The sequence below is a fragment of the Balaenoptera physalus genome, assembly GCF_965194825.1.
Source record: "Balaenoptera physalus genome assembly, chromosome: 11".
NCBI classification, from domain to species: Eukaryota; Metazoa; Chordata; class Mammalia; order Artiodactyla; family Balaenopteridae; genus Balaenoptera; species Balaenoptera physalus.
The window spans coordinates 69207081-69229445 of NC_138896.1; the positions used below are offsets into that span (position 1 = coordinate 69207081).

At 49.7% G+C, this 22365-nt stretch overlaps 1 protein-coding gene across 2 annotated transcripts in view; it reads right to left on the reverse strand.

Moving 5' to 3' along the window:
* Nucleotides 1–4861: 4861 nt before the first annotated feature.
* FYCO1 (FYVE and coiled-coil domain autophagy adaptor 1) overlaps nucleotides 4862–22365 on the reverse strand; it is an 85655-nt gene continuing 68151 nt past the window's right edge. For both annotated transcript variants that reach the window (XM_082413852.1, XM_082413853.1), the window contains exons 15-18: nucleotides 21791–21886; nucleotides 18085–18295; nucleotides 10783–10892; nucleotides 4862–8767 (exon numbers count right to left, since the gene is read on the reverse strand). In XM_082413852.1, coding sequence (XP_082269978.1) covers nucleotides 8692–8767; nucleotides 10783–10892; nucleotides 18085–18295; nucleotides 21791–21886 — 493 coding nt within the window. In that variant the 3' untranslated portion in view covers nucleotides 4862–8691. The remainder of the gene's footprint in view (nucleotides 8768–10782; nucleotides 10893–18084; nucleotides 18296–21790; nucleotides 21887–22365) is intronic.

The window sequence follows — 22365 nt, forward strand, 5'->3', positions numbered from 1 at the left end:
GGATCTGGAGAAGGCCTGTGTTTTCCTGAAGGAGAGTGAGAATCGGGGTGGAGGGGGAAGTGCAAGAAGGGAAGATCGACTGACTCTGCGGTAGAATGATAGCAAAAATGGTCCGAATTCTCCACCCCTTGTCCCCAAAGCCTTTACAATGTGACCCTGCAGTTCCTCCCATCAAGGAGTCCCTTTCCCTATACCTTGAATCTGGGCTGGCCTGTGACTTGCCTTGGCCAACAGAATGTGTTTGAAGTGAGGCTGTGCGCTTCCGAGACTAGGTCTCCCAAGGCTTGTGTACTCCTTGCTCTCTTGGAAACCTGCCCAGCAGGCATCTGAGCAAGCCTGGGCCACCCTGCTGGGGGAATGGGAGACTGTGAGGAGCAGAGCACAGTCGTCTGGCCAAGGCCATGCTAGCCCAGCCCCAGGTGACCAACCAACTGACCACAGACACGGGAGTGAGCTCAGCCAAGGTCAGTGAGCAGCCAGCCGTCCCAGATGTGAGAGAGCACAGCTGAGATGAGCGGAACTGCCTAGATGACACACAGCTGACGGAGGGCAGACGCATCAGCGAGCCCGGCAAGAGTGAGTCCAGAAGACCTTCTAGTCAACCTACAGATGTGCGAGCGAAATAAATGCTTAGTGGTTTAAGCCACTGGTTTTGAGGCTGCTCATTATGCAGTGTTATTGTGACAATAAATAACTGATAAAGCCTCGTGTATGGAAGATGACACACAGTAAGGGTCTGAAGGTCAAGAGCTGCCATAGCATAGCCTGGTATATGGAAGGTTGTTTTTTAATCACTGGAGAATCTATGCTCCAGTGAAATGGTAACGGTTTGGAGAAAACTACTCCCACAGCCGTCTCAGCCTAGTAGTGACATGTTCTCCAAATGGCTCAAACTTATCAGGTTCCCTGGGTCTTTGGTTTCCTCATCTGTAAAAGGTGGCTGACTTGTGGCAAGAGCCTATTAAATTATATATGCTCTTAATTATGTTATTATTAATAAACCAGTGCTGCAATGAGATGATCTTTCTATTCTTTTCCATGAAGACCTGCCAGAACCCGAAGGTCCTTAACCTTTTTTTTCCCCTCATGCACCCCTTTGACAATCTGACAAAGCCTATAGCCTCCTTTTCAGAATGTTTTAAAATGAATAAAATAAAATAAATAGGATTATAAAGGAAACCAATTACACTGACGCATAATTCTCTAACTATTAAAACAAATTTGTGAACTAGTAACACACATGCCTCTTTATGAACACGTTAAATAAAATCTACCAGCAGGCCTAATGACAACCTTCATTTCACAATGGAAATCAGCATAAATGATATTTTGAGAGTCTGCAACAACTTTCGTGTAACTTGAAAATATCTGTCATTTCCACCAGTGACCGAGTCACAGGTCTTGCTAATACATACTAGTGTGACATGTAGTCTATATTCATAACTGAAGGAAGACCTAAATTTTAGTTAGATAATAGGGGAAAGATGTCATTTTCCAAGTTCATAGACCTTCTGAATTCTGTGTATGGACCAGCTTAGGAACCCATATTTAACCCAAACCCTTTGGTACCAAACTCATATTTCTTCCTCTAATTCTTAAATTGTGGACACATATGGGACTACTTTGGATTTGGGGAAGGGAATGTCTTTCCATTTACAAATGACGCCAGTTAACAACATATCCCTTGAATACAAATACAAGCCATAAAGAAGAAAATTATGGTTGTAAAAAGATTTTACCTGTAGAATAGTTTCATAACAGGTGATTCATTTAGAAATATCTTCCTCTCCAAGAATGAAATTTCCATCACTGCATCCTAGTGCTTGGATCAGTGGATTGAGGGATAGGTCCTGGTTCCAAGATTTGAGGGTCACTGGTAGAGTTAAATTAGAAGACATATCCATTAGCTGATTTTACCCCTTTCCTCAAGTTCTAACCAAAATGATGACACAGTAGTGATCATCAACGACTTTCTGGTCCATGGGTCACCTCCACCAGAATCACCTGGCAGACTTGTGAATGAACCAGACCTGATGAACCAGAGTTGATGTAGGGAGTGCCCATGACTCTGCATTTTAATATGCCACCAGGTAACCCAAATAAGAGGACTTTCTTCTAAGAAACTCTTTGCTACTTGCTTTGTATTTACTGACACTTAATAAATGAACAGTTTGACTCTGGAGCAAAATTGAGCCCTGGGTGAGTCTTGGGCTTTTCCTGATAGCTAAACACCTGAACCCTTGATCCTAAGGAGCCAGTGTGCCTGATCTGTGCCTCATGGGTCCCTATCCCTCTTCCACAGGGTTATCTTGGGGGTGTGAACGTGTGATCCTCTTGCTGAGAACACCCAACAGTCCTGTGGGGTCCTTGCTGGTGAAGAAGGGCTGTCTTTACAAAGACCTTTGTTTCTACACATGGACCCTGTGTGTTGTGCAAAGGCCACTTGGAGGGCTGACCTGCTGCCACGCCCAAGGGCCGTTGTGTGAATGCACATGGGGCCTTGAGGTCGGCCTCCGAGACAGGGGACAAATTGGATTACCTTCTCCGTGTCTGCAGTCACTGCCTTTGGTGTCTGTTCGGTAAACCTGCCATTTCCCCACTACTCCTTTCCTCCCACGAGAAAGGCGGCTTCTGCTAAGTTGGCCTGCGGTGTGGCACCCCTCCAGGCCTCCTCCGGAAAGGCCCTCCCTGCTGCTGGCCCTCTTTTCCAACTCCTTCTTCACTCTCCTATGCTTTCACCCTCCCCCCGCCCCCACCCGCTTTCCTTTCTAACGCCAGGGAGAAGACAACGCCTGACCCACTGACCTGGCAGACGGATGTGTGACCTCCCAGGAATGGTGTCCTTCTCTCCTTGGGGCTCAGTCAGAGGCCACCTTGGGAGTGGAAAGCTGGGAGGCCTCCCTGAAATCACCTCCCCTTTGAGGATTCTGTGGAGCCACAGGAACAAAGCCAAACCTGCTCTGGAAATGAGGCCTTCCTTGGGGAAGGGCACTCACGCATCTCAGCTTTGGCGAGGCCTGGCTCCCTTTGTTCATTTTTGAGCTAAGAAGACAACTCATTCCAGGCTGAAGATGGGGCTGCCAAGTCTGCGATAACCTCAGCACGAACCTGCCAGGAGGTGTGAGGAAACCACACCAGCCTCCATCCTCCCCCAGAGCTCGGGGGATGGGGGAGGGACCAGGAGACACACATCAAAGACCAGAGGTTGGCAATCACACTTCTGCTCGGCTTTACCATCTTTCTTTAGAAACCAGCAGGTGTGGAAAAAGTAAAAGGCTGACCTTTCTTTCAACCCTAACCCACTCTGAGCGGCTTTCATAATAACTCTGCTCTCCCCTGGGTTTTGATGGCTTCGGCTTCAATCTCTCTCCCCGAAAAAGTCCGTTTTCTCATCTCGGGCGACAGGTTTCACCATCTATTTGCTTTTCAGATGTGCGTGGGTGGCGGGCCCCACTCGCCAGATTTTTCCCACGCATCTTCAAACCGAAAGGGCTGACCCTGCAGACAGTGTCCTTCTGAGTCACCTGGGGAATCTCTACGTTCTCCAGCACCACGCGGCGACCGGGCGGAAGAGGCGGGGAACCGAGTGCCACGGCGCGTACGGGCGCCGAGATGGGCCAGAATGCCTGGAATCGGGTGGGGGCTGGGAAACCCTGGAGCGGAGGATTGGTTTGGTCACCTTGGACTACTCAGCGGTTCAGCAGGTGGGGTGAGGTGCACAGGGATTCTGCCACGAAGGATCCCAGCCCAGAGAGAGCAGCCTGCACATCCACGTGTCCCCGTCGGTCCTCCTTCCAGGCCCAGTCCACGTGGCCACCTAAGTCTCTGGAGGGAATGTCCTATTAACAAAGAAATCCTTCTGCTGTGCTGTTTTGGGCACTTGGATAAACCACTCTTCTGTTACTGGACAGTAAGAGGCTTGACTTGAGGGTATAGGGGGTTGTGAGGGGTCGGATCTAGTGACCAGCTCACCTCCATCCTCCCCAAACCTCCCCTGCAGGCTTGCCCTTTGTCCTTCTCTGACATGGGAGTTTTGGGAGTTTGTCTCCGGCCAAGTTGGCCAGTGGGATTGTTGATGGCTTACAGCTGACCAAGGCACCGAGTGTCCTCGCTGATTCAGAGGCTGGAGACCGCTCTCCTGTCTGGCACAGTGCTGGATGCTGTGAGGTGAGGTAGAGGAGGGAGATGAAGATGGAAGAAACACAGGTCCTGGCCCTGGCGGGAACAATCCGATAATGGAAAGTAACTTATTCCTGAGTAACTGATGAAAGAAGAGGCCACAGGAGAATCCGGGGGGCTGGGAGGGGCTCTGTGGGGCACAAGGCACTCAGGAGAGGTGAGTGCAGATGGACTGCCCAGCCTGAGCTCAATCTGCCCAGTGGAGTGACTGGGACATGCACCTCGGGACCTGTGTCCAGGCTCTCTGCTGATCCTCTGTACTGCCTCGTGCTGGCAGTTTTGCCCAGATTTGTATCCAGATTCACTAATTGTGGTTTTAGGTCACCGTGACCTCCTCCCCCACCCCATTATTCTGGTAAATCAGGTTGCTCTTTGCTCAGTGTGCTCTTTTGAGGACCAGGGGAAGGCTGGGGAATTTTGCTGAAAGCAAAAGCTCATCTGGCAGAGGGCAGTGGGTTGGTGCGTTGCGATGGCTCAGGCAGGTCTGAACACAGGCCTCAGAGCAGACTGTGGGTCCAGATATCAGGCCACGTGGCAACTGCTCAGGACAGCTGCTGGCTTGGGCCCTTTTGAAAAGTCATGGTACAAGACGTGTCCCAACAGGGCAGCTCGACCCCGTCTCTGCTGTGGGCAACTTCATCACTTGCCTTATGTCTCAACAGAATGAAAGATGACACTACTGTCAATGACATAGTGTTTATTTAAATCCTGAGGTTAAAAATAAAGACATTCCCAAATGGTGCAGCAGATGCTGTAAGGAGTATGTTTTGGGATACAAAAGTTCCTCACCCCTGCTGTGCAGGTGGACTGTTGACATTTGATGTGCTTCTGGGTAATTCTTTGGCAGATAAGAATGCGATGGGTTTCCAGACCTGCTATCCTGTAAGGCTGCAAGAACTGAGGATTAGTCAATTAAAGTGCAATTCCGATTTGGAAGCCATCCAACTGAGGCTTCACTGTTGCTCTGCAGCCACCAGGGGCAGGATCATCTCTGGATAACACTCGTCCTAAGGTTCTAAGGAAGCCTTTTTATCAGAGATGCCTCCCAAAATTTAAAGATGTACGTTACTATTTTGAAAAAGTGCTTAAGAGAGAAAAGGCATTAACTCAGTCTTTCCTGTTTCCTTGGAAGAAGCATAATGAAAAGAGAGAAACTTACCCAAGGTTCCACTGAAAAGTACCTTTTGGGTAAGCATTTTGTAAATGTGGATGGCTGACTCCAGTCTCTGGGCAACCCTTGGTTCTGAGCATCACAGATGGCGGCTCTGCTGATTCTCAAAACCTCTGAGTCAAGGATGGGATTCTCCCATGTAGAGTCACCAAGGTGGGCTTCTGAAATTTAAACTCCTATAAAACCATGTCAGTGGACATCTAACCAGTATCATAAAACAGACTCTGAGATTTCATCCCCAAATGGGGATTTCTTTTCATCTGAGTCTGTAATGGCTTCACCACAGAAGGTGAGTGACAACTGAAAATTTCCAGAAAAACCCATCCCCTTTATTTTTGAATTACATAGTGTGGCTTTTCACGTCTACTTTCTAAACCCTATGTGGTTCCCGCTTGAGAATTTCCTTGCCTGCTCTTGGTCCAGTAGACCTGGAGTAGGTGGGCTCCAGCCAGAAGTGCTCTGCAGAGGCCACACTTTCTCCCAAACGCCCTTCCTTGAGGTGTATGAGTGTGCCTGACAGAGGCTGTGTTCACAGGCGAGGGTGATCAGTGGCTTCTGAGACAGTGGTGAGCAAGGTGGCTGGTATCAATACTAAAGAGTGACAGTTATTCAGAGAGCTGGGCCATCAAGGGACTGCTGGGGTTTTGTTTTCGTTTTTAAATAGTGATCTGAGATCCCAAGGATGTTTCCTTCTTGTTGACTTCTAGTGTAATTCAGTCTACTGGCTGGGGCCACCACTTTCAATAGCTGTCTTTCATTGTCGTTTGCATTAAAAAAAAAATACTGCAACCCCAAAACCTCAGTAAAATTGGGAACCTGTTTAAAATAAGAAAGCTATTTATACAAGCCATACTTAAATATGGCTGCAAGCATATTTGCAGCCATAGATACTCTCTAGCTGCGTAGTGCACAGCAAACCTGAGCTCGCACAGCAAAGTAACAAAGGACATGAGTCCATTCAGCACAAAAAATAAATACGCTGCAGAAGCGGGGTGTGACCAGCGGTCAGGGGGCAGGTCTCTGAACACAGCAAAGGCCTTTTTGCACAACTGCAGCCACCTTTTGTTGTGGTGCCACTAGGGGCCCACGCTCTCCTGCAGGAGTGGCTCTGGGTTGGCTTCACAAGAGCCAAGTGATTTTTTAAGCTACAGTTGGGCTGAGTGACAGAGGTTCAGAATCAGCCTCAGATGGAATGTCCCAGGCCTTTCGCAGGAAACACATCAGCTACTCTCGAAACGCTGGTTCTAGCTGCAGGTGATGGTGGTGATACCAGCAGAAGGCCATCAGCTTGGCCAGAGTCTCCACGGTATCCTGGGAAAGCTAAGCACTCAAACCAAGATTCCAGACTGCTTTGGGTTCTTTTGTTAGTCTCTCTCATGTGGTGAACTAGCTACATCTGATTATCCTTTCCAAGAGGGTGGGTGGCTTTAAAGGCAGGATAATTTGCCCTGGAACCATCTTCAGGCTGTGTGGCATCCTGTGGGGACAAGCACAAGGCTAGGGAGTCTCTGGGGGCCTGGCTATTTCCGTTCTGCTGCTGAGCACTGTCAGGACCTTGCTCGAGGAGATTAGCCTAGAGACATGGCTTTCTGCCACAGGCGGCTACTCCCAGGAAAGAGAGCACAAGAGGTCCAGCTTTTCTCTGGGCTAATCTCTCTGGAAGGTTCTGTTCACCATGTCCCAAACCCCACTTAAAGTGACTGGGAGTGCCTAAGTCTCCTGTTTAAATCAAAGTTCTGAGTCCATCGCCAAAGTCATTTCCTCCTGCCCCTGCCCCACGAGTCCTCTCTGCTGGTGCATGGTGGGTGTGGGGTCTGAGCTGAACTTGGCCTGGGGTTCCTGACCCATTCTCCAGCTCTCAGAACTGGTCAGACCAGGCTTGTGAACGACGAGATGAAGCTTCGAGGTGGTGTGGCTTGGCTTAGTCACCAGGCTAGCTGGAGGGCTGGCTGGGCCCGGCACTCAGACCCACAGTCACCCTGCCCGGCGCCCTCTCCCTTGTCCCCAGCCAAGGTGGGCTGCTTTGTCAGATGCTCTACTCACTGTGGAAGTACCTGGGTCCTGACTGCCCGGTGAACAGGGCACAAAAAGGCCGTCAAAGATGAGCCCTCTGGTGGGAGAAGAGGGCCACAGAGAACAGGAAGCTTATCTCCTTCTCGTCCTGGAAAAGGACAGAGGATTCATTTGCCCCAGAGGGAGGCAGCTCCCAGGTGTCAGGTGCAGGCTGAGCAGCAGGAAGTGGGCAAACGGGGTGTGGGGAATCTGGTAGGTGGGGAGGAGGGACCAAGAGGTAAGCCAAGAGCAGATTCATGAATTATGCCTGTTTACACTTGAGTTACCAAAGACTTCTGTTAAGAAGCCCCAATTTTTAAAAGTGGTTCCTACCCTGATTTATGATCATTAGTAAACATATCTGCAGGTGAGGCAGAAGCTCTTATTGATATAAACAAAGACAGGCTGTCAGCTAAGGAGTGAGCCCTATAGGCTGATGCACAACCCTGTGTTTTGGTCATGGCGTTGACATTACCCAGCATCTGGGCTCTGGCCATCTGTAGACAGACAGCACTGCAGGCCCCCAGTAGGTGGGTTCTGTTCCCTGGATTAGCTTCAGTTCTGATTCTTAGGGTGATGTTTTGAGCTGTTGAGAGGCCTGGCTGAGTGAAGAAGGGCTTTGCTTGAGGACAGAATTGCCCAGACAGAAGGGCCAGGAGGCAAGTGCAGCTGGAGGCCCCTCTGAAATGGCTGAGTTCTGGAGCAGCCCTGGACTCACAGGGCAGGAACGGACAGGAGCATGATGGAGGAGGCTGGTTGGGATCTTGGGTGGGCCCCTGGGTGCCCCGACCTCCTTTTCCTGGGAGGACTCAAGGGCCTCACAGGGTCTGGCCAGGGCATCCCAGCTCATGGTCACCCATGATGCATGGCCCCAGGCTGGGCACAGAGGGGCCATGTCTCTCCCTGAGCAGAAGTTGGGATCCTCTCTGGCCTGGGAAACTCTCCACAGGAGGCCTGGAACCAACTGTGCCCCCAGGAGAGGCCAATGGTCTCCTGAGTGTTTAAAACTTTGGCATAGTGTCCCTCTGGGTGTGAGGACAATGGAGACGTTGCCTGAGCCCTTATAAGCCACAGGGCTAAGAGTGACGTGCATGGTGCTGAGTACAAGGAACAACCCAGCTCCAAGGAGCAGCCAAGGGCCCGTCTCTTAAAGTTGCACAGTGGATCTTGATAGCTTCAGAGCAGCTGTTTTTTGTTTTTTGTGTTTTGTAAGTGCTTTATGTGACAGGAGAGGAAGAGTAGTGTTTCCTGTGGGTAATGGGAAACTATTAAAATCCACGTGCTTGAGGCTACGGGAAATCACTTCCATCGTAGATCACAGGCCGGTCAACCGTTAAGTGATAAAATACTTTCTTGGAGACAAACCTGAGGAGACAGAAATGGAAAAGGAGGTGTTACCCTGAGGGCTAAAAGCCCGAGGGGCAGCAGCTGCAGTGACCTGGCTGGAGTGGGCGCTGGCTGGCACGGCGAGTCTTTGTGCAGAGACCTCTGCTCGGAGGCTGGGGCCTCTTGCAGAATGTGTGGACTCTTCCAGGCCCCCTCACCCCCACTTCCTGTCTGTCTAGCAGAGACATCTCCCTGCACAGTATCAGGGGTCTTGGGACACCGCCACAGACTTTCCTGGGGCTTGGGTGCAGAAAGGCCCATTTGGTCTCACACTGTGAAGCCCCACCCCTGCTTGCCTTGCTGCTCTGAAGCAGTCCCGGGGGTCTCTGGGGTCTAGGTGGTCTGGACTGCACTGGGGAAGTGAATGGAGCAGGCATGGAGGGGACATATACGGTGGAAGTGAGCCTGGATTTCATTCTGACTGGGCATCTAAATCCATTTTGCCGTCCATGCTTTGGAAATCTCGAGTAGGCCCCTGAGATGACCTCAGTGGATTAAGGCCAGAGTGTGTCACAGCACCACGGCCGCTTCTAACGATAACTGGGGGCCGGCCTGGGGCTGCCCTCTGCCCTCAACACGCCTCTACCGGCCTCTCCGTCAACACAGTGGGGCTCCGTGAGGTAGTAAAAATGCTGGCTGCCACTGCAGAGGAAACTGGGGTTCAACTAAAACCCACAGAGGGAAGAGCAGAGCCTGTGCCTGGCTTGCCTCCACCCAGTCTCCTAACAGTTGCCCCAGAGGGGCTGAGGCCCACGTCCAGTCCGAAAGCAGCTCTCTGGACACGCTGGGCCTGTGCCCGAGAGTCCTGCTAACTCAAGGTGTGTTCATGTTCATGGGGGGGTTGGGGGGAGGGGCGGGGGAGGGGCAGGAGTGGGGCAAGGTGGGAAGCCCATTCTTCTAACCTCTCCCTTGGTGGATGCCCATGGCCGCAAGCCCTGGGAGTTCAAGGCCTGGAGGTGGTGAGGGGGTGGCACTCTAGCTTTCCCCTAGAGTGTCCTATTAAGTAATTCCCAGCCTATTAAGTGGGCTGGGAAGGGCGCCCATGTGGAGGGATGTGGCCGCTAGCTCAAGGTTCCGCTCAGAGAGGATGTGGCTGGATGCTGACAAGACAGGTCTTATAACAGAGGCAAGCCCCAATTAAGGGCTTACGCTGAAGCAGAAGACATAAAAGGGACAGGTGCCCAGCAACCTGTCTCACGTCTCCATGACATAGGCCCCTGGCTCACAGCAGATGCTCAATCAATGGTGGTCCTCTGTCCTGCTTCCTTTCGTGGCCGCCCCTCCAGCCTTATCTCCCCTACATCCCCATCCTCCTGCCCCCCCAAGCCCTACACTCCTGGATCTGCATCTGGTGCTTTGAAACAGTGCTTCCCAAAGATGGTACCTGCTGCTCCACTCCCAGGACAGGAGGGCCCAGGGGCCTCACCTCACAGCTCTGGTCCTGATTATCTCAAACTTTAGCCTTCATTCCTTTCCTTCTCTCTCATCCATCCATCCACCTAATCCTTCCACTATATTTACTGAGCTCTTCTCTGGTCTGGGCAGTGGGAATCTGGACAGCAGAGAGGCAGAAGGGCGTCCCGGGTAAGAGCCTAGAGTCTGGAGCCTGGCCACCTGGGTTCAAATCCAGCTCTACCACCAGCTGTGTGACTTGGGATTGTCACTCTTCTATCTTTCTTGTCCTCAGTCCCTTAGTAGTAACACGAGGAGAAAGACAGTCCCTATTACGTGAGGCTGATGTGGGGCTGAAGTGAGTAAGTAAGAGCAGAGGGCGGAGAACACACCTGACATGTGGCGAGACTCTGTAAGTATTAGCCTGTGTGTTACACAGTCTATAACAGACACTGGAACACCAAAGCGTAGGTCTAAAATCAAAGCACTACTGATAATAAGCTACTGATAATTAAATAACTTCTTTTAAACATCCACCTCTGTTCTTGGGACCAGGTGCCAGGTGGATTCATCTGGATGCTGATGAATGAGGTGGCCCCTACCTGGAAAAGGTGTTGTCGAAGATGAGCATGTAGATGCCTGGTGTGCGGACCTTGAGCTGGCCCTGGATGTTCTCCTTGTGGGAATTGCATCGGGTTGTGGGAATGAGCACCTGGGAGACAAAGCAGATAGGAAAAGTGAAACAGAAGCTGAGAGGGCACCATGGATCCTCTGGGCAGACTCTTTATCTTGGGGAAGGAAACTGAGGCCCAGGGAAGCTGAGAGCCTGCCTCGTCTAAGGTCACAGCCGAGCAGGGTTGGGGCTGAGATCAGCCCCCAGGATTGGTGGGGTACCTCCCACATGCCCTGGGTTTGTCGATAACTTGAGATAGTGGGGAGGCTGTAGACATGAGTTTCATCCAGAATCATGAATTGGTCAGCATCCCAAAAGAATGGTCCTCCAGCCTCCTCTGACCATGGCCAGTGCCAGAACGCTCCACCGTCCAGAGGAACAGCCCCTTTCTGGCTTCAGGAAGGTGAGGCTTATTCTAGGTGAAATCCTGCCTGGCTCTTTCCTTTGCGCTGGTGCTGCTACCCTTGGGGGTCTCACAGGACAGGCCGAGCCCTCTTTCCACATCTCTCGAGCACTTTGTGAAGCTGCTGGGCCCACTTTCCTCCAGGCTGACCACCCCTGGCTCCACCCGGGGCTTCTCACTTGGCCCCGGTCGGTCCATATGCCTCAGAGCCCTTTCATCTTTCCAAGTCTCCTGCTTCCTCTCTATGTCCTCTGAGAATGAGAAATTAATCCCAGGAGACGTTTATTTTCTAAGGACATGTTCTAAGGGCCTCACTGTCAGAGGCCAAATCTGAGCAAATGGTGTGAGCTGGACAGGGCCAGGGCTGGGGTCTATGGATGGCCAACTTCTTTCCCATGGGCAGAGTCTTCAACCTGTTAGCCAGCTAAGATACTTTAAAACTGAAGATATGACAGGAATTAACACAAGAGCCAACCAAAATTAAACACATTTTTCTGAAGGGACAAGCACTTAGAGGGTCTTGTCTCATTAAACATCCATAAGCCTCCCATTTGGGACTACACATAAATAAATGGTCACGCAGACCACGTAACATCTTAGCAACGGGTTCCTAAGGTAGTGAGCTGCCTCACAATGTAAAAATTTTCATTCTCTACAAAATTAAATGTTGCTCCCTTTTTGGAAATTCAATTTTTGTTAAATTTAGTTTTAATTTTTTCCTATTAAACATTTTTCAACCTGTGCAAAATGACTGAATCCAAAATAGTTATAAAGATGTGATTACTTTTTCAACTCAAACTTGAATACAGCGACCTATTTCTTGAAACACTACATGGTGGCCACAAAGTTCCCAAAGTGAAGTAAGTTCCCACAAAAGGCTCTGCTGCCCTTAAGGATCTTGTGGTTTAATGGTGACAACAGATAAAAAAAAATTCAATTATGTTGGGTGAGACTGTCACGAGGGGTCTACCAGGGAGGGGTGCCTATCCCAGCCTCTGGGTGGGAGGGAGGAGAGGCAGAATCAGGGAAGACTTCCTGGAAGAGGCAACACTGAGCTTGGACAATTTAGCTAGTTATAGGGAGGTCTGGCAGCTCCAGGCAGCAGGGACAACATATTCAAAAGCATGGGAGAACGGCTAAGATTTACCCTCTCAAGTAACAACCAAAACCGACAAAATATACAAAACAGTTTTTAAGACACTGTACATCAGGCAATGATGGACAGTGATCTGTGAGAGAACAAGGTGAGCCCTGCAATTGCCCTAGTTTACTGCTTTGAGAGGAAAAGAGAACAACAAGCAGATGGAACAAATAAAAAACAGTAAGATGAGAGACTCAAACCTAACCTTATTGACAATCACATTAAATGTAAGTAGGCTAAACATCCCAATTGAAAGGCAGGAATTATCAGGTTGGATAAAAGCAAGCCCCAACCCCATCATGCCTACAAGAAATACAATTTAAATGTAAAGACACAAAGAAGTTAAAAGGATGTAAGAAGATACACCATGCTAACACCAGTCAAAAGAAAGAGGGATTGACTATATTAATATCAAAGTAGATTTTTACATCAAAGAATGTGGCCAGGGACAGTTTCATAATGATAAAGATGTCAATTTCATCAAGGGGGACAAAACAATCTTAAACATTTATGCCCCTAATGACAGAGCTTCAACACACATGAAGCAAAAAGTGGTAGAGTTACAAGGAGAAATAGAATAAATTCATAATTATAGTTGGATATTTTAATGTCCCTCAATAATTGATGGAATAAGTAGACAGGAACTCAGTAAGGAAATAGAAGAACACTATCAACTGACTTGATCTAACTGATATGTATAGAACACTCCACCCAACAACAGCAGAACACACATGCTTTTCAAGTGTACTTGAAACATTCACCAGGTAGGCCATATTCTAGGCCATTAAAAAAAAAAAACCCAAAACTTACATTTAAAAGGATTCAAACTATACAAAGTGCATTTTCTGACAATGGAATTAAGTAAGAAAAAAAAAAGCAGTTGTCTGGAAAATTCCAAAATATTTGGAAACTAAATAACATATGGGTCAGAGAGACGTCAAGAGGGAGATCCCAAAGGCATGGGAGAGAGAGACAGAGCACACAGTATGTTCCTGACACCACAGTACATTTGCTCTGGCTGGAAGCTGGTGGTGGTGAGGGAGTAGGACGGGCCCAAGACAAGCCCGGAGGGGACAAAGATGCATGAGGACCTACTATGCGTGGGCTCTGTGGCAGCTACTTCTTATCTCATCAAGTTCCATTAATGTTCTACAATATTCTAATTCCACTGGGGACTGAGAATCCCGGGAGGTTGGGTGGTTGGGTCTGTTCCCGTGATGCATAACCTAAAAATTCTGAGCCTGGCCTAAGATACTTCAGCAACCACATGTAGGAGGAAGTGCTGGGGAGAAAGGCTTGCTGTTTACACAGGGACGCCTGTGTGCCCCACACCTCAACCTTCCCACACACTACTTTGATTACAAAGCAAAACCCAAGAGCTTGTTAAGGCAGATCCTCTGAAGAGGACATGTGTAAGATAATACTCTTCATTTCTTTAAACAGTCTACTCTATGGACTTTTGGTTCATTCCAGCTGCTGTTTTTTCTACCATGGTCAAAATCTGTAAGACTGATTTTAAAATCAGTCAATCAAAACGTCTAGGGGAGATTAACGAAGGCTCTGGTGTCAAAGCCCATACAGCAGAGGTGACGGGAGATGACTGGGGTCTCATGTAACCCTGAGTGAGACAGGTCTCTGCTGTGTGAGCTCTGGGGGTGTCTCCCATCAGCCTCCAGTGCTTGGGTGCCCATGACCTGATTTATGTGATATGTCTGTAAAACAGTCCAAGTTGGTTTTACTGCTTTCTCGAGGGACTCTAGTGACCTGGCGGCCTGGTACAGAGCCAGGGTTCTATGTTAAATGGAAAAAGTCAGTCTGAAAAGGCCACATATTGCATGATTCCATTCACATGAAATGTCCAGAACATGGAATCTGTAAAGACAGAAGGTAGGTTGGTGGTTGCTGGGTGGAGGTTGGCGAGTGACTGCTAATGGGCACAGGGTTTCTTTTTGTTTTGGGGGATGATGAAAATGATCTAAAATCAGACAGTGGTGATGGTTACACAACTCTGTGAATAATACTGAAATAACAGTGAATTGCACATTTTAAATGGGTAAATTATATGGTGTGTAAATTATACCTCAATAAAGCTGTTTAAAAAATAAAGTCAAGGGTCCTTGCTCCCAGTAGCCCCAGGCAGGCCTCTGAGCTTCTCTGGCCAAAGAGAGAGGCAGGGCCTAGGTCTTCTTCCCTGATATGTCCCAGGCTGATTTGTCTCAGGGCAGCAGTCTGCACATGGGTAGCCTCAAGTCCTTGATTTACCGCTTCTTTCGTCACGTGCTTCCCAAAGTCACAGTCTCTAATCTCAGTGTCGAGGCATGGCCTTGATAGAGGAGGTCCCTCTGGAGAGAGGGTGGTCCCGGGTGGGAGTGTCTGACATGCCCCTAGAGGTGGGACTGGCCTTTCATGCTGTTCGCTCCACCTGTATGCTTTTCCTCTAACCCATGTCCCCCTGCCATCCCCTCCCCACAACTTCTCTTGGTTTGGCCCAGGAGTCTCCTGCCCTGATCACTGCTCCCCAGGTTAGGTGCCTGCCCCCCACCCTCAAGTGCCACCCCACCATGACAGTCACCACCTGGAATCACAGTTGTTTCTTTTCTTTTTTCTCCCACAGTTGTTTTTTTAATAAGGTCTCTCTCTGATCCCACCATGAGCTCCTCAAGGGCAGATCCCATGCTGTTCCTTCTCTCTTTATCCCCAATGGGCCCGCCCTACAGAGCCCAGTATACAGCAGTACAGTAAATGGTTGTGCACAGAGTGCAAGTACACAGCAGAGCTCCTCACGCCTGAACCTCCACAATCACGAAACCTGAGTGTTGCAATCTGCACTATGGCCCATTATTCCCAGTAAGGTCCAGTCTGGTCAGGGCATCATACGGGGAGTCCCCAGGATAGATGCTAAAGGTGTGAGCCTGGACGTAGGTTCTCCAGGTTGATGTCTGTACGGGACCTCAGGCAGACGTAACAGCCATCCCCACAGCTGGCTGGTGACAGTCGGGCCTGTGACGGCAGAGGAGCACCTGAACACCCTTCTCACCCACCCTGCAGATGGGCTCCTTCTGCCCCCTGGCGTCCACTGCGGGAAAGACAATGGTAACCATATCCTTCAGGCAGTAAGGGAGCCAGAGATGAGGATGGCTCCTGGGCGTCCCTGAGCTCCTGATTCCTGGGAGGAACCACACAGGTCTCCCAGGGCCATGAGGATTAGGCTGGTGAGTGACTGAGCAAGGAGAGAGGCGTGGAGACCAGATCTAGTCACCTCCCTCTCTCCCTCCCACAAATATCCACCAGTATCTAACGTGGGCAGACACAGCACGAGGCGCTCGGTGGGCGTTGGGAACAGGAGGTGAACAGCGAAGGTGCGGGTGCTGAGTACCGGGTGGTGCAGCCGGTTGCTAGTGCAGAGCTGAGAAGCACGCTGCTTAAGCTGCTGCCCAACCAACTGCCCAGAGGCCGCTCTGCACCCGAGTCTCCTCATCAGCAAAGTGGGACTAACACCTGCCTCATGGACTGAGACATGTGCCCAGGTGACAGCAGTGAGCCTGAATCCACTCTCTGACCACAAGCCCAGGACCTCCCAGGTGGACGTTCAGAACCGCTCAGGAAGGAAGGGCTCCAAGGCTACATGTGTGGTGTGGCTGTGAGCCTCCAAAAGGAAAAGAGGGGCAGAGCAGTTTTTAAATAAGCACGAGCATGAGACTCCAATAATCAAGGCCAACTCAGGGGGGCTAGAATTAAATTTAAGGAGTGAATCTGAAGAGGACAGAAATGACAAAGCAATCTCTATAATAGGCAGATACCACCAGGACAGGGATGGCAGGAGAGCAAACACAGATGGACACATGTCCTCCCCATGTGGATACCGAAGCTGAAGCGGGGACCTGTGTGCCCAGCATGCCCGAGCCTGGCCCTCCTGGGGCTCTGGGCCTTCCCCAGCCCTCACCGCGAGCCCCTTAGGACACCCAGAGGACCACAAGCGTGAGGGACTAGTGGATGTCGTCGCAGAGACTTCACCGAAGGCTCCTTTCACACAACTTCAAATTGCTCCTCTCTAGCTTCATTCTTAGAAAATGGAGATTTTGTATTAAAAGTCTAGGATCTACCCGGAGCTCCAATCCAGCCTGTGTGACTGTCCTCACTATTCCTTCCACTCACAGTGATTCAAACGGAACTCGCGTTTCCACCCAAACCAGCTCTCCCTCCATCATCCCCTGGCACCCTCCCTGCAGAGATTCAGGTGTGGAATTCAGACCCTCCCTCTTCCTCGGCCCACAGTGAATCAGCCCCCACGGAGGCCTGTTCATTGTCCTGTGCTCTGCATCCTACTCCATCCTTTCTACTCTTCTTCTCCTTGATCTAAACCAGTGGCTCTCAACCTTGATTGCCCACTGGGACCATCTAAGGATGCCTGGATCCCCCTTAGAGATTCTGGTTTAGTGGTCTGGGGTGTGGACTCAGAAGTATGTTTTAAAAAGCCTCCCAGGGGGCTTCCCTGGTGGCGCAGTGGTTGAGAATCTGCCTGCCAATGCAGGGGATGCAGGTTAGAGCCCTGGTCTGGGAAGATCCCACATGCCGCAGAGCAACTAGGCCCGTGAGCCACAAATACTGAGCCTGCGCGTCTGGAGCCTGTGCTCCCAACAAGAGAGGCCGCGACGGTGAGAGGCCCGCGCACCGCTATGAAGAGTGGCCTCCGCTCGCCGCAACTAGAGAAAGCCCTCACACAGAAACGAAGACCCAACACACCCAAAAAATAAATAAATAAATAAATAAATTTATAAAAAAAAAAAAAGCTTCCCAGGGCTTCCCTGGTGGTGCAGTGGTTAAGAATCCGCCTGCCAATGCAGGGGACATGGGTTCGAGCCCTGGTCCGGGAAGATCCCACATGCCACGGAGCAACTAAGCCTGTGAGCCACAACTACTGAGCCTGTGCTCTAGAGCCCGCGAGCCACAACTACTGAAGCCCACATGCCTAGAGCCCGTGCTCCACAACGAGAGAAGCCACTGCGATGAGAAGCCCGTGCACCACAATGAAGAGTAGGCCCCACTCGCCGCAACTAGAGAAAGCCTGCGCACAGCAATGAAGAACCAACGCAGCCAAAAATAAATAAATAAAATAAATAAATAAATACATTTATTTAAAAAAAAAGCTTCCCAGGTGTTTCTAATGTGTGGCCAAGGTTGAGAACTATGGTCCCGGCCACTGTCAATGTCCCATGTTTAGAATGTCTTAGGAGTTTATGAACTGGTATCTGCCACGAAGATTTCCAGCCCAACCACCCAAGTGACACAATGGCTATGAGTCTCTACTGACCTTTCTGAGGTGAGATGCTGAACACCCTAAGCTCATAACCAGAAGCAAAGATCTTGGTCCCCACCTCCCATGGTGACCCGTTCCTGCTCGGCATGGCTCTGTTAAAAAAATGATCCTTAAACTGAGTCACACATCTGTATTCCTTTCAGTTTCACCTACTGACCTATTCCAAGGTCAGTCTGAAGCTGACCCGGGAGTGGGCCTTCAGACATTAGGAGACAGCTCTCCTCCCCCAGGCTGGACAAGCCCGGGTGTGTTGCCTGCTCTGCATGATGCAGCCCAGGGGGTTTTCCCACTCTGGTCACTCTGTGCCCCTCTCAGAACATCCCAGGTAAGGTCTGCCCGGGGAATCCTGCTGGCAGGGAGATGGCCTCACCTTACATTGATCCAGCGGCGTGTCCTCCGCCTCCCGGTACACCACACTGAAGGAGATACTCTTGGGGTCGGAGGAGAAGACCCAGCTGATGGTGAGGCCTGCCTCGGCCACGGTGATGGGGATGAGGCTATAGGTACTGGACCTCACAAACAGCTCCCTGTTGCCCTCCCCGAAGCTGGCGATCTCTTCCACCGTGAGGGGTAATTTTATCCTAAAATAGGAATGCAGAGAGGGACTTGATCAAAGCGGGGAAAGCGTTTGAGTCCACTGGCCACGTTGTCTGTGACTCTGAGGTGACTGGAAACCCTGGAGGCTCTTGGGAGGACGAGCCCTGGGTCACCATGACTGACACGCTTAAACATGGGAGAATTCTTGATGTGCAGCTCACGCCATCAGATGTTTCCTGAGCACTTACTAGGTGCCTGGCATAGCTCTAGGCACTGGGGACACAGAAGTAAAAAATATAGATGATAACCCTTGCCCGCGAGGAGCCGGTGTGGTCCCCGCAAGCTGGCTGGAACTGAGGACAGCCTGGGCCACTCCGTGCCCCTCAAGGACAGGAAGTGCATGCCGAGGCCTCAGCTTTCTGCAGCTCTCCTGCAGCTGCCCTGCTGCTCAGCTGTCCACTCTTTCTCTCCCCTTACTCCTTCCAGTTCCTCACCTCCCGCTTTTACCTAATTAGCACCAGAAGTAAGCACACGCATCGTTTGAAACCTCCTGCCCTTTCGGTCAGTCGTCCCTCTTTTCAGCGGAAATCCGGGGCCTGCCAAAAAATTCCAAGCAGGCACCCTGACTTTTCATAAATGCAAACACCCCAGACTCTTTAATGCAGGGTAGTCTGAGGGCCCTGGGGAGACAGGCTTCTTGGAGCTGTGTCCCTATTCTACCTCTCATTAGCTGGATTAAGAGCCAGTTCCAAAAGTTTAAAGGGTTTAGGGACAGTGAGTTTCTCTGCAGGACCCAAAGAACCCGGTGCTGGTACCTGCCTCGCTTCTCATCTGCCGCAGGGCTCACCCTCACGTCAGCCTCAGGTTCCTCACCTGCAGACAGGGACAACCACGCCTGCCTCTGGCGGGTGTGACAATTACGTTAGAAGATGAACCTGTGCTGAAGGGCAAAGTCTCCCTGATTAAGTGGTGCCTCCTCCTGCCCAGCAAATCCGGAGGCAGCAGGTGAGCGAGGGCCACGAGGGCAGGGCCTCCAGTGCGGGGTTGCAGCTCAGGAGTGTGCGGCCCTGGACGGTCCCATCTCCTCTCCTCAACTGTACAAGGGCTAACTCTGCTCGCCAGCTTCGGGTGTTGTCACAAGGGCTATGTGAGGAAGCATGATGCTCCCGTCTACACACAAGGAAGCTAAGATTCAAAAAGACTAAGCAACTCTATCCAGGTCCATACAGGTCTGATCCAAAGCCATTGCCTTTCTACTACACCAAACTGCCTTTCATGGACAAAAATATTACTGTCCCCTTTAACACAGGGGTGGAAACCAAAACTCAGAGAGGGTAGGTAACTTGCCCAAGACTGCACAGCAAATAAGTGGTGGTGCTAAGAATTCTGTTGGCTCCAAAGGCGTAGAGGTGGATGGGAATACTCCCCAAGCTTTGCAAATGAGAAGACTAATCAATGATTAGAAAACCAAAATGCTCTAAGGAACAGCTCTGATATAGGTCATTCACCTGTGTAAAAATTTAATTCCATGGACCATTTTCCCATGTGTTAATTTAAGCTTTATTGCTAATTATAGTAAAAAAAGGTCTTGTCCAATATTTACAATTTTCAAGAATGTGCAAGTAGGCAGAAGGGTCCATTTTGGAAAAGAGGTCTCTCACAACATGGAAATCTTGCTGCATTACTTACTCTGACAGGGTGCCCCACTGATGCTGGGTCATTTCATAATTTTACATTCCAGAATTCTCCCCTTGCACCGAGTTACTTTGATTGTGTCTTTAATCTTTTTTACCTTTCTAGACCTCATCTGTTCAGTGAGAAGACAATACTCAGTCTCGCCAAAGGAGATGCTAATAAAAAGAAATCAAGGGTTTGCCATCTCTGCTCAAATACAATCTTAAATAAAAGAAGTCTGTTGTCCATAAGACTCACATCATAAATGTAAATTCAACTGGTCTCCCTACTTCTGTCCCTTCATAGTCATTCTCCATATGGCAACTAGAGTGACCCCTTTTATAATGTAAATTATATTAAGTCACACATCTGTTCCAAATCTAATTTTAAAGCTCCCATTCCCCTCAGATTAAAAGCCAATGTCCTTACAATGGCCAAGAAGGCCTGATGTGATGTGGGCCCTGTTCCCTCTCTGACCCAGTCTCCTTCCCTCTTTCTGCTTCAGTCACACTGACCCTATCCCTATTCCTTAAACATATCAGACACCATCCTGCCCCAGGGCCTTTGCACTGACTGTTCCTTCTGCCTGAATGCTGTTCTCTCACATATCTGCATGAAAACTCCTTCAAGTCTTACCTTCTTAGCGTTTTCTATTTAAAATTGCAACCCCACAAATGTATGGACACCAAGGGGGAAAAGCGGGCGTGGGGTGGTGGTGATGGCAGTGGTGGTGGGATGAACTGGGAGATTGGGATTGACATATATACACTAATACGTATAAAATAGGTAACTAATTTAAAAAATTAAGAAAAAATAAAAATAAAATTGCAACCCTTCCCCCCTCATCCTACTCTTTGTTTCTTTTCCAAAGCAAGCACCACCTTGTAACATACTATATAATTTACTTATTTACTGATGTTTACTGTCTGTCACCCCTGCTGGAATGTAAAGTGAACATGAGGGCAGTAATCTTTGCTTGCTTTGTTCACTGATGTGCTCTAAGGACCTAGAACAGTATCTAGCACATAGTAGGTGCTGGATAAATATCTGTGAATGAGTGACTGAATGTACTCAATGACCATAATGCAATCATGCAGCCATTGGTCACAACACTGGAGAAAAAGAATGATATGGGGAAATACTCATACAAGATTAAGTTTAAAAAGACTGTGAAATAAGATGTAGGATATTTGTTTATGTTGAAAAATTAGGTATATTAGTATAAACAAGACTGGAAGGCTATATGCAAAGTGGTTTGCTTATCTCTGTTTCCTGATTTTCTACAAGGAAAATTTTCTTACAATAAGAAAATAAAGTTATTTTCAAAAAGGAAGAACACAGAACATAGGGGTGAGGGAAGGATGAGTATAAAAGGACAGGGGAGCTTTTTGGGGTGATGGAACTGTTCTATATCTTCACTCCGGTCAATTTTCTTTTCTGGACCTAGGTTTCCTCTTTGGCAGACTTGGGAGTGGAGCTGGTTGGGTGCTGAGGCCTGAGACTGTAAAGCCACTGGCAGAGCTCGATGTGGGGGCTGGCAGATGCCTGGTGATTACACTGTATTACTTGTCAAAATCCAAGCACTGTACACTATAAATGGGGACCTTAACTGTATATAAATTTTACAAAAGAAAGAAAGGAAGGAAGGAACGAAGGAAGGAAGAAAGAAAGAAAGAAAGAAAGGAAGAAAGAAAGAGAAAGAAAGAAAAAGAAAAAGAAGCACAAACTTGAAAACCACCATGGGTGCCAAGTCTGAGCCTCTGGGGTGCTTTCCAGCTGGGACACCGGAAGGCCAGGCCTCCTCTGGTGTTCCTCCTCCCCAAAAGTGACACCCTGGGAAGTCCAGCTTGGGGGCCATCACTTACATCAGTTCTCCCGACTTCAGCAAGCAGATTTCAGCATCCTGCCCCACGGGCATGTCTTCAGTGTCCTCAGGGGTTAGCGAGTTTGACGTGGTGTCCCTGAAATGTCACAAACGAGAACACAGCCAATTAGCTATCAGCACACAGGGTCCCGCATCCTGAAGCCCGTAGTCTTGGAGTCTGGTAGCCAACCTCAGAACGCACGGGGAACCCTTCAATCATGGAGGCCAGGACACAGGCCCCGCAGACTCTGAGGGTGGAGAGCCATGGGGGCCAGGCCCAGGCAGGCAGGATGGGGAGGGAAGACAACAGGGCTGCAGTGACTTCCCCAATGTCTTCCCAGTGGGCGTGGGATGGGTGACCACAGCACAAATGGACCACCCTCCTGTCCCACGCCAGCAGAGCTACAGCCACGGGGTAAGTTTCCAGCACCACTGATGCTGCCTTTTCAGCGCCAGTCCCTGACTAGACGAGCCTGCTCTGGCCCATCTCTGGGGAACAAGGACAGGCACCCAGAGGTGATGAGGCAGGAAGCGGCATGGCCTGAGGAGGTTGTGGGACAGAGACTCATACAAAGA